The sequence below is a fragment of the Crocuta crocuta genome, unplaced genomic scaffold, assembly GCF_008692635.1.
Source record: "Crocuta crocuta isolate KB4526 unplaced genomic scaffold, BGI_CrCroc_1.0 scaffold80, whole genome shotgun sequence".
Lineage (NCBI taxonomy): Eukaryota > Metazoa > Chordata > Mammalia > Carnivora > Hyaenidae > Crocuta > Crocuta crocuta.
In genome coordinates, this window is record NW_027527559.1 from 2,202,756 (window position 1) to 2,218,477 (window position 15,722).

At 40.7% G+C, this 15,722-nt stretch overlaps 1 protein-coding gene across 1 annotated transcript in view; it reads right to left on the reverse strand.

Annotated features, from left to right (window-relative positions):
• Window positions 1-15,722, reverse strand: part of DYNC2H1 (dynein cytoplasmic 2 heavy chain 1) — a 301,089-nt gene that overhangs the window by 71,931 nt on the left and 213,436 nt on the right. The window contains exon 84 of the mRNA XM_077770023.1: window positions 4,661-4,777. Within this exon, the coding sequence (XP_077626149.1) occupies window positions 4,661-4,777 (117 nt within the window). The remainder of the gene's footprint in view (window positions 1-4,660; window positions 4,778-15,722) is intronic.

Here is a 15,722-nt window from a genome sequence, read left to right on the forward strand (position 1 = left end):
TACATCAATAAATACGCGATGAATGAAATTTGAATTAATGAATGAATGCAGACGAGGTTTACATTCCTTTTTTACTCAAGAAAAAGCTAAGATAAAGTCCAGAAGTGATTCAATTAATGTCTTCTAGCTATTTAATTGGGCCAGATTAGGACCTGATGACTCCCTAATAATTACTTTTCATAAAATTATTATTATTGGTTAGGTAGAATTAATCTTTAGGTTTAGCTAGTAATTAACCATAACCTAAGAGAAATAATGACGAAAAAGTAAAAAAAAAATGTAGTACTAAGTTATTTCGTTTGAAACATTTATATGCATACAGCCAACTAATCTTTGACAAAGCAGGAAAGAATATCCAAAGGAAAAAAGACAGCCTCTTTNTATGCATAAATTTTAAAACTCTTACAAAATAGAATTCCTATTCCTAAGGGCCATATCTTAATTTGCCTAGTTTAAAATAAGACCTTCATGAGAATCGTATGTTAAGTTATAAATCAGTACTTGGGAAGCATGGAGAGGGAAACGAGTCACACGCAGGGACCTTTTCTGGCCATTACTGGTGGCTAGCATTGCGAGCAGATCCAAGGAGACGCAAACAGCACTTGGAAAGTCCCCGTACACAAATCTGTAATGGTTTGTTCATACAACACTTAGGTCTGCTTTACTGTGGAAGAGACTTGGCCGTAAGGTTGGATATGGAGCCATGTGGTCAAAACATGTTTTCTTTAGTAAAATTAACGTGATATTATATGTTAGGAGAGTCAAATTTGGAGTTTTCTGTTATAATCCATATAAAGGAACATAAGTTTAAATTATGGCAATAAATTCAGGAAGAAAATGGAGGAGATAAACAAAAAATTGTAAATGAATGAAATATGGGCAGTATGAATTTAATATAATGGTAACTTTGAAATAATCTACATTTATCTTACAAAGTAATAATGAAGTTTTAAAAGTTATGCTTGTTTCTGGACAAGACAGCAAACTATCTCCCACCTGAGAATCCTGTCTTCGACAAAATAAGAGAATACTAAACCAGAAGATGGCACACCAAGAATGGGAAACATCTGGAAGACCCTTGTAAATGGCAGGGTATGGTGACCCATGGCTAAAGAAGTTGGGCACCATGGCTGGGGCCAGGCTAGGGAGAATTTTTGGTTGCTGACTTTTAACAGTGCCCTGAATGGATCACTGTCCAACATGTCCCCCCTTCAGGGCTACAAACAGCAGTAGTAAGTCACAGCCACGGGTAGCAAAGTACTTGATATTACACAGCACTTAGTCCAGTTGATGTGGGAAACAGAGCTCAAGAGGTTTTAGAAGAAAGGCTTGCACTTGGAATTCCAAGTGCTCAGATTATCAAACAGAATAGATACAAAAAAAATCCACACCTATTTATATTATGGTAAAATTTAAGGAAATCAGAGACCTTCTTAGAAGGAAAACATAAATCAGTTACAAAGAAATAAGAACTGAACTAACAGCGAACTTCTTCAATAAAGATATATGATAATCTCACATCTAAAGGAGGTAGAAAAAGAACAAACAATCCCAAAATCAATAGAAGGAAGAAAATATAAAGATGAGAATGAAAATAAATGATACAGAAACTAAAACAATAGAAGAGATCAATGAAACCAGAAGGTGGTTCTTTAAAAAGTTCAATAAAAAACTGAAAAACTCTTAGCCAAACTCATAAGGAGAGAGAGAGAGAGAGAGAGAGAGAGAGAGGACTCAACTAAAATCAGAAGTGAAACAGGAAAAATAACTGACACCACAGATATACAAACAATTGTAAGAGAATAGTATGAAAAATTACATGCCAACAAATTGAACAACTTAAAAGAAATGGATAAAGTCCTAGAAACATATAATCTCCCAAATTGAAGCAGAAAGAAATAAGAAAATTTGACCAGACTGACTACCTGCAATGAACCTCAATCAGTAATCAAAAAACTCCCAACAAACAAAGTCCAGGACAAGATGGCTTCACACATGAATTCTACCAAAAGAAAAAGAGTTAATACCTATTCTTCTCCAACTATTCCAAAAAATAGAAAAATTTGCATATTCATTCTATGAGGCCAGCAGGACCCTGATACCAAATCCAAGTAAAGACATCATGAAAAGAAAGAACTACAGGCCAATATCTCTGATGAGCACCAATACAAAAATCCTCAACAAAATATTAGAATCCAATTCTACATTAAAAGAATCATTCACCACCATCAAGTGGGATTTATTCCTGGGACGCAAGAGTGGTTCAATATTCACTAACCAATCAACAGGATATATCACATCAACAAGACAAAGGATAAAAACCACAGGATCATTTCAATAGGTGCAGAAAAAGCATTTGACAAAATACAACATCACTCATGATAACGACCCTCAACAAAGTAGGTTTAGAGGGAAAACACCTCCAGAGAATAAAGGCCTTGCATTAAAAAAAATGCACAGGTGACATCACACTTGATGGTGAACAACCGAGAGCTCTTACCCCGCGTTCAAGAGAAGGAGGAGCTGCCCACTCTCACCACTGGCATCCAACACACTACTGGAGTCAGCCACGGCGACCAGGCAAGGAAAACAAATAAAAGGCATGCTACTTCCTAAGGGAGATAGAAACTTTCACTATTTGCAGACGATATGATACAATACATAGAAAACCCAAAGAACTCCACCAAAAAACTTTATGACAAATGAATTCAGTAAGGTTGCAGAATATAAAATCAATATACAGAAATTAAGGAAAGAGTGCCATTTACAATTGCACTAAAATTAGTCGAATACATAGAATAAACTTAGCCCACAAGGTGAAAGACCTGTACTCTGAAAACCATAAAGCACTGATGAAGCTGAAAGTGACACAAGGAAAAAGGAAAATCATTCCATGCTCATGGATTGGAAGAACAAATACTGTTCAAGTGTCCATACTACCCAAAGCAACAGACTATGAGGCCTGTGTCGAGTCTTGGAGCATGCTTGCGCGCGCGCGCCCTCTCTCTCTCTCTGTCTGTCTCTCTCTCTCACACACACACACACACACACACACACACACACACACCCCTAAAAACTTGAAACTGCCATCCTGCACGCCTTGAGCTACGAGTGCATTGGTCCTGTCTTCATAATGGAAAGTGATCCTTATGTTCCCTCCAGACAGACGTGGAGCGACGTGGAACAGGCCTCTTTCTTCCACATCCCCCATCTGATGCCACCTGAGAGGACACGGACTGGCCAGCAGCCCCCAGAGCCACGACATTTCACACGAAAGGAAGTTCACACACGCTTAGTGCCTATGCAATGGTAGATGTGAGTGCTGCTCAATGACTCTCAGCGATACTGTCCTGCATTCAAGTCCACTTTACGAAGCGGAAGTAGCTTTTTCTTTCCCATTTCTGTGGAAGATTATGATAAAACTAGTTTATGATGCATAAAAAGCTGCAAATTAACCCAAAATGTATGATCATTTTCTACTTCCTTCTTTTTTTAGTTTGAAACAATGTGAACACAGCACAAAAACCTAAATCCAAACAAAATACAGGTTTTAAAATTTATAAAATACAATTTCGTTGTAAAGTCAAGTCTTCTGGAGGAGAAAGGTGGTAAAATATCCCTGTATAATAAAGGACTGTGGCACTAAATGCATTTAACTTAATACCCTTCCCCTCCTGGTTATTAACTTAAAGAAAAGTTCTGGTCTAAGAACAGAGCGGGTAAGAATAGTAACTTCACTATGAACTAGTACAGAGAATGGATCAGGACCAGGTCTCCACAGCCAGGAATACGTGCAAGGTGATTACTTGTGCATCTCTGTCCCAGGGGCGCACAGCCTGGGACGCCAGGGACGTGGCATTGTTCATGTTCTACTTGCTCCTCACTCTGAGCGTGTCAAGCTTTATCAGTGGGATGACTCGAATAGAAGTGGTGATCCCAGTTAGTTGGGGTCAGTGCTTACTGGGTCTCCTGACGATCCCCACTTGTTGAGAATGTCCTAACAACTCAAAATCACAATACTGTAAGGTTTGAGGATTTTGACTTTTTAGAAGGTTTTAACCTTTTTTCATAGGTTCTGAAACTAGCTTCGTCTGACTTCCCTTATTTTAAAAGGTTAGATCTGATATACAGACATTTTTACAGTAATACTAAACCGATGGTCTGTATGCTTGTATTTTTGAATTCCAAAAAATAAATCCCTCTTCAATAAGAACAGGGACCACAATACGCGGACGGCTGCCTAGTGAGCAAGCAACGACGACACTCGCTACCATGACTGGTCTATGAGACAAAACCAGGTGGATTCGAGCTGAGGGACCGGGTTCCTCAGCACTTTGAGTCCTGTGGGAAATACCACCTTTACCGGCAGGCATGGACTTCACAGAAAGAGGAGAGGTGGCCGGCGGTGAACGTGCTGACGGACAGCAGGCACGGAGATGCCCGGCACGTCACCAGGTGTGACAATTCCACGGGTCACCCTGCTTCCTGGGCTGGTCTGCTTCTGTGACTATTACGTCCCCACCTCCCTCCAAGACACTGGTGTACATTAGGGGCAGATCAACGCAGATTTTTACCAACACGGACAAGTGGGGAATAAAACTTGAAGAGAAGGACAGGGAGAGAAAAGGGGACACAATCAGAACACTGTTCCAGTACTAACCTGGTTTAGTTTCTTCCAGAGATTGAGGACAGGGGACAGCTCATTAGACCAGATTTCCCTATCAAACTTGCAACCAGCTGTTACTGATCTGCCCAAGATCCTCAACTGTGAAATAACCTAAAAGAAAAAATAAGTAGCAAAAATTAGCAGAGAGAAATAGTATGGGTCCAAAAACAGCTATATTTGTTTTATAAAGATAAAGACCAAACATAAGCAAGTTTTAATTCCATTATCTCTGTTCAACTGGTTTAACATATAACTGATTTACTTAAGCAGTTAAAAAATAAAAGAAAAATATTTTTTGGTTTGATTGACTTAAACTTTGTAATTTCAAAATGCTGGTTAAAGGTAATTGTTCTGAAAAGAGGAAATGGTAGGAAAGATAGTAAGCAGCATACCAAACCACATCAAAGAATAAAAACGGTTTTAAGTAATTATTTGTTGGTATAAATTATTACAAACCCAAATGTTAAGGCTCTGTATTTTCAGTTGTCATGGAAATGTTTCCTCTGCACTAAGACTCTAATGAAAGAAGCACAGATGGGTGGGTGCACACGAGGCGAGGCACACAAGGGAAGGCACACAACGTGAGGCACATGACGTGAGGCACGAAGGGAGGCACACGAAGGCAGGCACACGAGGCGAGGCACACAGTGCTCCCCGCTTCCCCGCTTCCGTGACTTCCTGCTGCTGCCCAGCATCTCGCTGACAATCGCTGACTCGCTAGTCCTTCGCTGGGAAGGAGGTAGAGGTATGGAGAGCGCTAATGCTGGGTTGTGGGTATCCGGTGTGTGTACAGAATCAGCGCAGTATCCACAGGCTGTTCTTTACAAATACTTCAACTAAATGTCAAAATTGGGGCTCATTGCTTATGTGACATAAAATAAATCCAAAACAACAGGCATGTGTTTTCCCAAAGTACTATTTTAAACATCAACCTTTGCAGCATGTTGACTAAATTTCTGTTTTATTTTTTGAAAGCTGTAAACTGTTTTTCCTTGTTTAACAGATTGGGCTATATTTCATATTTGCTGGATCTTTGTATTACTAAAGCTCTTAACAAAATAAGGGCCACAGATCTTTGAAAATCAACACACTACTCAACTGTTAAACATCCACTTTCATGCTGTAAAACTCAAGTTACTTCTAGAGCTTTTGATTGATTCTCTAATCTTGAAAAAATCATGGTGATTCAGGGTTTCATTTTGTTTTTCTGATAAATTATTTTCATTTGCTCCAGCTGAACCTTACAACAGCAGCTAATTTATCAGTTTTGCTACAGCACACAACCTCGCTAGCTGGCAGTCAGAAGTGCTATTTTAACTCTGACAACATTCGCTATCACTTACTTGTGTCTTCAATTTGTCAAACATGCCAGAAAACAAGTTAAGAATGCAAAAGGGTATCTAAAGGAAAAAGATTCAAACTTTTTTACAAGATGCTAAAAATTATTTTAAGAATAAAATACTGGCCAGCTCAAAAGGCCATGTTTTCTGTACTAGAAAAATAATACGTGAGGTTTGCTTTTCTTAATAACACTACAATATACTACAATCTTTAATAAATAGCTTCATAAAAAGAGAGCTCAAATATAAGATGAAATATTTTTACAATGAGGACAGGCCTATAACTTAGAATTGTGGACCATCTTTTGTTTTTACAAAATCTTGCATATTTATTTATCTTTTTAAAAAGCACAGGTAATAAAACCTTCCCATTATTTATTTTTTTTATTATTTTATTTATTTTTGAGAGAGAGAGACAGAGAGAGACGGGGAGACAACATGAGCAGGGGAGGGGCAGAGAGAGAGGGAGACACAGAATCGGAAGCAGCTCCAGGCGCTGAGCTGGCAGCACAGGGCCCGACGTGGGGCTCGAACCCACGAACCACAAGATCGTGATCTGAGCCAAAGCTGGACGCTCCACCGACTGAGCCCCCCAGGCGCCCCCCATTATTTATGTTTTAAATCAATTAAGAACTTCTTTATTCACTAACACTCCTTTAAAATGGTATCAAAGAGGGTGAGATTTTCCACAAACAACACATCTGCTTCGCTGTTTGTCTTGTCTTCTTTTGCCACAAAACGATTCCCTGGTTTCCCTTCCTTCCCCCGTTTTCCCTGCGGTCACTCCCTCGGGCGCTGATGTCTCCCGAGAGGCCGCTTTCATTTTCTAAGTCGCCTCTGCTGTGACCCTTCTTGGAATGAGAGACAACACAGAATTTGAAAACAAACACTCTCGTGTAGTTTGATGAGTTCCTTATATATTCTGGATATTAACCCTTTATCTGATATGTCATTTGCAACTATCTTTTCCCATTCCGTTGNAAAACAAACACTCTCAAGTTACAGATGAGAAAACGGACTGTCAAAGAAACTAAACCAATGACCTATTTGTCTCAGGGGACGTGGCCACTAAATGTCTGGAGAACCCATTGACACAGTACGTGTAAAAATCGTAATTACACAACAGAATCAACAAAACCTTTTTAAAATTTATGAATGAGGTACCAGGAACATTAAGGGAAATCTGCATTTTTATTATTAAGGTTTTTATCTTACGTCCGGTGTAGTTACTACAGCGCTCTCCTAATCTCACACGCACAGCATGGTGACTCAATGCCCCCAAGTGAGCCCAGGCAGCGGGGCTCATCTAGACCTACACGTGTCCAGAGGGCATGTGCCCTGGGACTCTGTCCTTCCCTAAGGGCCTGGAGCTTGCTTTGTTGACTTACTTGTTATCATGAATGACTTTCACATTTACGGAAAAGCTGCACGAATAGCACAGAGAACTCCCATCATACACTCCAACCCACGAACCGTGAGATCAGGACCTCAGCCCAAGTTGGACGCTTACCTGACCGAGCCCCCCAGGTGTCCCTAAAAATCCAATTTTAAAAGGAATGTAATTATAGATAAAGGAGAAACTAAAAGACATTAATGGGATTATTTTGAATAGTTTTATGCCATAAAAAGTTACAAATTTGGCCAACAGAAATTCCGAGGAATACAAAAACTACTAAAAGAGCCTCAGGAAATAACAGCAAAACTAAACTGAGGCAAGAGTTTAAAAACTTAAAGAGAAAGTTAAAAAGCACCATCTTAACGTAAACCCCAGACACCAACAGCTCACTTGAGGGTTCTAACATCACAGGAATTCAGATCTCACACGAACGCCTCAGGGACTAGGAAAGGAGTCAAAGAAGCAGAGGCCAGGAAAACCACTGTACCGGAAATAACAGACATTCAAAACCAATTTTAGTCCTGAACACAGACACAGATAAATAAATAGCAATCAACCTCTAAAAAAGATGTACGTGACAACTTTGAACATACACTTTAACCACAGGAAATACAAGTCAGCACATAAACCGATGAGAGGACAACGTGTAATTCACAACACAGATCCGCCACTACGCCCGCACCCAGAGGGTCCGCTGCCCCACCACCTGCAAGCCGGGCTCCTCAGCTGACACGCTTTGCCTAAAATAACACGGCAGAAGCAACGTGTGGCTTCCAAAGCTTTCACTTTAAGAGAATGAGCAGTTCCTGCTCCAGCCTTGGGGCCCCAAAACAGCACGCCAGCCTCGGGAGATGCGCCAAGCCCCCCAGCCAGCAGCGGGGTCGTCCACAAACTGAGGACGGCCTCCCTCCGTGAGCCTCCCGCCCGGGCAGCTCGGCAGTGAAGGCAGCCTCGCATGGGGACTGAAGATGAAAACAGAAAGAAAGAACCTAGCCAACCTTCACAATCCTAAAAAAAGTCAGGCAATATGACTGTTTTAAGCCACAAAGTTTTGGGATGGTGCACTGTGCAGCAGAGACTAGTGGAACCATTAAAAATAACAGAAAACTCTTTGAACCCATGTTGTGGGTTGAATGTTTGAAACCACCCCCTCTCCCCCACAAAATTCAGAGTTGAAGCTCCTGTCCCCAGCATTGGAGACAGGACTCTGAGAAAGTAGTTAAGGCTAAATGCGGTCCTAAGTGTGGGGCTCTGATCTGACGGGGCCAAGTATCTGTAGAAGAAGAGACACCATACGCTCTCAATGGATCTCGGTCTGTCTATCTGCAAACACGCACAGAGGAAAAGCCATGTGAGGCTACAGTGAGAAGACTGCCATCTATAAGCACCAAAAACTGAATATATTGGCCCCTTGACCTCAGACTCCCAGCCTCCAGGTCTGTGAAAAAATACATTTCTGTAGTTTCAGCCGCCCTGTCTGTGGGAGATGGCCCCCAGCTTGGGACAGCTCAACTGAACATTTTTCAATTTGACAGAATTGCAAACGTGATACACACTCAGTAGGAACCACGTATCGAATTCTGATCTTCTCCTGGGCTCCCGACACGCGCCACGATGCTCCCTCATGAGGCTGGGCGGCCGTGTGGTAAACAAGCGTATCGCAAGGGTGAACAACTGACACACTCAACAACCACTGTGTTCACTGTCGGAACACTACTCAGTGGTTACACGGCATCTTTGACACTTTACTCCACAGTAGGCTTTGTGTCAGAGGACTGTGCCCAGCTGCAGGCTCAGGGAAGGGTCTGAGCACACTGAAGGGGGCGAGGTAAGCTATGATGTTTAATACATCAGGTATTAAATGCATTTTCCTCACTATATTGTCAGCTTAGGGTCAGCTGACCAAGATATAACACCACTGTAAGTCAGAAAGGTCTGTGTTCCTGCTAGGAATTTACCCAAGGGACACAGGAGTGCTGAGGCATAGGAGCACATGTGCCCCAATGTTCATAGCAGCACTCTCCACAATAGCCAAAACATGGAAAGAGCCTAAGTGTCCATCAACAGATGAATGGATCAAGNGGCCGAAGCAGATTAATGCAGCCTTATAAATGGTATCCACAAAACACAGCAGATATTAAAATCTGAATGCAAATGTTAGAAAGCCTTTAAAATCACATGACTTTCATCATAATTATGTTGAACAACAAGCCAGACAGAGGAGACTACTTAACTGTATAATCCTCTTATGTAACATTCTAGAAAATGCACACGAATCTGCAAATGACAAAAGAGCAATCAGTACTTGCAGGGGAAAGGGGAGGGGGGACAGGAGGAAGAGACTCTGGCGTTAAGGAAACTTCGGGGCTGATGGGAGTATTCACTATCCTGATGTTGTAAGGCTCTAACAGGTGTGTGTATATATACATACATACATATATATATAAAGCCTTATCAAATCATACCCTCTAAATGTGTACAGTTTACTAAATATCTACTAACTTCAATAAAATTGTAAAAACTGAAAAAAGGTAATTATGAAAACAACGTTAGCAGGAGGTATTTCAAGATGGCATTAATGGAAAATCCCAAACTTGCCCTGTCCCACAGATACAACAAATCTATGGTCACATTTGGAATAATGTCCTTGGAAAAAGTCCTGAAAACTCGATGAACAGCAGCTCCTCAAGAAAAAAAAATGTTAAAAGAGCTGCCTCAAGATGGGTAGAGGAGGTGGAATGCCCTTGCTAAAAACCCCACAATCAGGAGGGACCTCCCAGGCGGGTGTCCCCTCCTCATCAGGCACCCCTGCACCAAAGACACAGCCCTGAAAGTTCTGGGCTCTGAAAAACAATGAAGAGTTGAGCATGAGAAACAGAACCATCTGGAACAGAAGACCTGCTCCTGAAGCACCAGACCAAGTGCAAAAGCAGCAGTCTGAAAAGCAACTAGACCGCTGGTGAAAGAGACTTACCTGCTAATCTTAAACTGACAGCTGGAAAGACAGGGACAAGTCAGGACTCTGGGGACAAAGCACTGGTGGGCGTCATTTCTGCAATCTCATTCCACCTTGCTAATGCCGACACTGGCAGGTGCAATTCCGGCCATCATTCGGTCACCTTCTAGCACTGTCAAGCCTGCCCCAGAGCACCACGCTACAGCCGCGCAGCAGTGACAGGGTGAATGTCTTGCCCCAGGTCCCATAGCCACGTATCAAACACTCGGGCGAGCACCCCACCCCATCTCAACACAGCCACATCACAGCCAGCCGGGGGCACATGCTTCCCTCTTACCCAACCCCTTGGCCTAGGGTGATCAACAGCTGGGTGAGTGTCCCACCCACCTCACACTGCAGCCGGGGCTCTACCACAGCCGAGGGGTGCAGGAAGCCCACGGACGCCTCACCCCCAGAGCAAGGGCCACAGTGCCCATGGGGGATGGTGCACCTGGGATCCACGAATAATCTACATAAGATCACTCCTCTAAGGATGGGAGAGGAAGATGTTTCACCTAGTACAGAGAAACACACACACATCATCAGGCAAAATTAGGACATAGAAGAATACATTCCAAATGAAAGAGTAAGATAGGACTTCAGAAAAATAACGAAACAAAGCTAAATATATAGCTGATAAAGAATTCAAATGGTCATAAGGATGATACAGAACTCAGGCAAAGAATGGATAAACATATGAAAACTGTGACAAAGAGATTAAAAAAATATATAAGAAAGCACCAAACAAAAGCCACAGAGCTAAAGAATACAGTAAGTGCACTAGAAATACACTAGAAGTTTACGGCAGACTGCATAAAGCAAAAGGGCAGACCAGTGAGCTGGAAGACAAAGCAGTGGAATTCTCCCAGACAGAGCAACACAGAGAAAAAGGAATCAAAAGAAGTGAATATACCCTGAAAGACCCAGAGACTGACATCAAACAGAATAATACCCACATTAGAGGGGTCCCAGAGGGAGAAGGGAGGGATAAGGGGCAAAAGACTTACTAGAAAAAATAATGGGTGAAAACTTCCTAATCTGGACAAGGGAATGGCCAGGAAAGCCAGCAAAGTGCCAAATAAGCTGAAACCAAAGAGATCTACACCAAGACCTTTTATAATTAAAATGGTAAAAGTTAAGGACAAAGAGAGACCTCTAAAGCAGCAAGAAAAAAACAACCTGTCACATACAAGGGAAAGCCCGTAAGGCTATTAGCAGCTTTTCTGCACCAGCAGATGAGTGGCAGGACGCGTGCCCAGTGCTGAAAGGAAAGAAGCTCCCAGCCAAGAACGCTCTGCCTGGCGAGGCGGTCATTAAGAGCTGAATGAAAGAAAAAGTTTTATAGATAAGCAGAAGCTAAAAGTTCACTACTAAGCTGGTTGTACAGTAAGTGTTAAAGAAGTTTCTTTAAACTGAAAAGATGACACTAATTAGTATCAAAAAATATGAGAGCAATAATCTCAATGGGAAAATATATATACAGTGGGTTAATCGGTTCATCTACCAAACGTTCAAACACGATTTAATAACTATCCTTCTCGAACTCTTCCAAAACACTAAAGGGGAACGAAAGCTTCTAAACACCCTTTGCAAGGCCAGCATCAGCCTGAAAACAAAAGCAGACAAGAACATTACAAATACATTACAGGCCACGGGGCTATAGCTCAGTGGTAGAGCACTTGACTGCAAAAATAAATGACAGGCTAATACTGCTAATAAACATAGGTGCAAAAACCCTCAACAAAATGTTAATAGAAAAAGTGAACAAACTAAACACAATAATACATTAAAAGGATGATAACTCACAATAAAGTGTGGTTTATTCCAGGAAAGTAATGATGACTCAATATCTGTAAATCCATCACTTAACTAAAAGTCAAAAACCCTATTATCATCTCAATAGATGGAGAAAAGGCATTTAATAAAATTCAACATCTATAACTGATTTTAAATAACTCTCAAGAGAGTGGGTAGAAAAGAAACATATATCAACACAATAAACCCTACACAGGACACCCCTACAGCTCACACACACTGGACAGTGCAGAGATGGGTTTTCCCCTAAGAACAGCAACACGACAAGGCCGCCCCTACTGCCACTTTTACGCAACACAGCGCTGGAAGGCCTGACCACAGCAATTAGGCAAGAAAAAAAAAAGTACCTAAATTGTAAAGTAGTAAATGTGTCACTACTTGAAGGTAACAATAATACTATATACAGAAAGTTAAAGAATTAATGAAAGAACTATTAGATCTGATACATGAATTTAATAAAGTTGCAGGAGACAAAATCAATATAACATAAATCTGTAGTGTTTCTAATACACAAATTATGTAACAACAGGAAGAGATAATATATTTGGATCAAAAAGAATAAAGTACCTAGGAATAAAAATAATTAAGGAGGTGAAAATATACCATATGCTGACAATGGAATAGAGAAAAAACATAGAAGGCACAAATAAATGGAAACACATTCCATGCTCATGAAGCAGAAGAACAAGTATTGTTAAAAGGTCCACACCCCCAAAGCAATCTACAGATTCAATGCAACCTCTACAAAAATTCCAGTGGCATATTTCACAGAACAAGAACCACATATGACTCTGAAAAACCAAAGCAATCTTGAAAAGAAGAATAAAGCTGCGGGTATCATGCTCCCTGATTTCAAACTATACCACAAAGTTGTAGTAATCTAAACAGTATGGAACTGGCATAAATAGATGTACAGATCAATGGAACAGAATGGAGAGACCAGAAATAGACCCACACATATTTGGTTAATTAATTTACACAGAGGAGAAATGGAGAAAAGAAAATCTCCTCAGTAAATGGTGCTGGAAAATGAGACATGAAAATGGAAAATAATGAAATGACCACTATCTTATCCTTCACCAAACAAGTAACTCAAAATAGGTTACAGACTTGAATGTAAAACCTGAAACCATCAAAGCCCTACAAGAAAACACAGGCAGTAAGCTCCTCGACACTGGTCCTAGCTATATATTTTTTTAATCTGACAACAACAAAAGCAAACAAAAGCAAAAATAAATAGGACTACATCAAACTAAAAAGCTGTTTTGCACAGTGAAGAAAGCCGTCGACAACCTGAAAAGGAACCTACTGAATGGGAAGATATCTGACCATATTATCTGATAAGGTGTAGATACCCAAAACATAGAAAGAACTCATAAAACTTAACACCAAAAAACAATGTGATTTAAAACTGGGCAGAAGACCTGAAAAGACATTTCTCCAAAGACATCCCACAGATGGCCAACAGACACATGAAAAGATGCTCAACATCACTCATCAGCAGGGAAATGCAAATCAAAACCACAATGAGTTAGCACCTCACACCGATAAGACTTGCTACTACCAAAAAGAAGTAAGTTATGTTGGTGAGGATATGGGAAAAAGAGAATACCTGTACACTACTGGGGCGACCACTTGAGAAAACAGTGCAGAACTTCCTCAAAAAATGAGAAACAGAAGGACCATATGATCCAGTAATTCCATGTCTGCGTATCTCTTCAAAGAAAACAAAAACACTGATTTGGAAAGGTACATGCACCTCTACATTCACTGCAACATTATTTGCAACAGCCAAGATGTGGTAACAACCTCACTGTCCACTGATAGATGGATGGCTAAAGAAAGATATCGTGTATAAATGCGTGTGAGTTTCATATACATATCCATATACATCGTGATACATATGGAATGTAATACACACACACACACACACACACACACACTCATACGTATAACACAACACAAAGCCATAAAGAAAGAGAGCTTGCCACTGAGACAACACAGATGGACCTTGAGGGTACTATGTAAGAGAAAGACAAAATACCACATGATTTCATATATACGTGGAATATAAAAACAAAACAAAACAAGAACAAAAACACCCCAGACTCCCACATCGAGAGAATGGAGTGGTGGTTTCCAGCGAAGGTGAGGGTAGACACAAATGGGTGACAGTTATGACGATGCACAAACCTGCAGTGACAGATACGTGCTGGGGGCATAATATACAGCATGGGATCTACAGTCAGTAATACATTAAGTTTGTTTGCTAGCAGTTGGTGGCTAGACTCTCGGTGATTGGTTCTCAATTACACAAAAGTCAAACCACTACACTGTACAAATGAAACTAACAGGATTGTATGTAATTACAATTTTTAAAAATGTTAAGAAGTTCAGAGAATAACGAGGAAAGTGGAAAAGTGGTCTTCAGGGTCAGTACAAACACTTGTTAAAAAAAATTCACTTGTGTCCTGTAACACCTAGTCCATGTTGAAGTTCCCTGATGGTTTCAACATTTATTTGAAGCAGACTGCTTGAATCAGTATCCACAGAGAGGTCATAGAGCTTTATGTATTTCAAGTCCCTTTAACATAGAGCAGTTTCTCAGAGCTTCATTTTTTTGAATGTCATTAACAGGTTGATAAAACGCAGTCAGTTTGTTGTCCTGCAGAATAACTCACATCCTGCATCCAATATGTTTAATTTGTTCCCTTAACCCCTGGTGTTTCCTGGTAACCAAATATTAGTCCTAAAATCCCGATCATGATCAGTTCACTTCCTTTAGAAGACATTTTTAGGAAGTGTAGTTCATCCTGCATCCCATCAGAACGCACAGGGGCCGTGCCTCACTGCTCTGGGCACGCACACCCGCCCTGGCCTAAGTAGCAGCAGCCGACGTCTCGTAACCTCCCCTTCGACCTGCCACGTAGTGCTTTCACACTATGAGTCTCGATTTTATGAATCCGTGACTTTATTAAGATTTGTAAAAGTGATTTTTCAAATTCTGCCATTCCTTGCATATTCATTATTGAGAATTATTCAATAAAGAAAAGCATTCTTCTCAACTTACTTTCTTTGATCATGAAATACCGTTCACAAAGATAAATGTTTGTTAACTTTTTAAGAGCTATTTTTCAAATGAAGAGGCATTTTTACTTCTTACTAAATGATAACATATAAAAGTAAAACATCAATCTTGTAACATTAGTGAACTTAGTGTTTCTTGGTAAACATACGGAAAAAACCAATATGACATCATGGTGCAAGTTACAAAACTAAAGAGACTGAAAGTGGTAACATCTTTGGATCCTTTTGCTTTGTCTTGAATGGTCTGAGAAGCTGAAAAGCGGCAAGTCCTCTCATGGGACTGGCCTACCTTTACACGTCAGAAGTCGACACGTTGTGCATGAAGGGGCACCTCACCTCTGTGTGCTGACAGTGCTACTGGAAAGCCATGGCTAAGCAACACGCCCCTGAAATCTGAGGAAATACACTCAAAGAGAAGGCTGT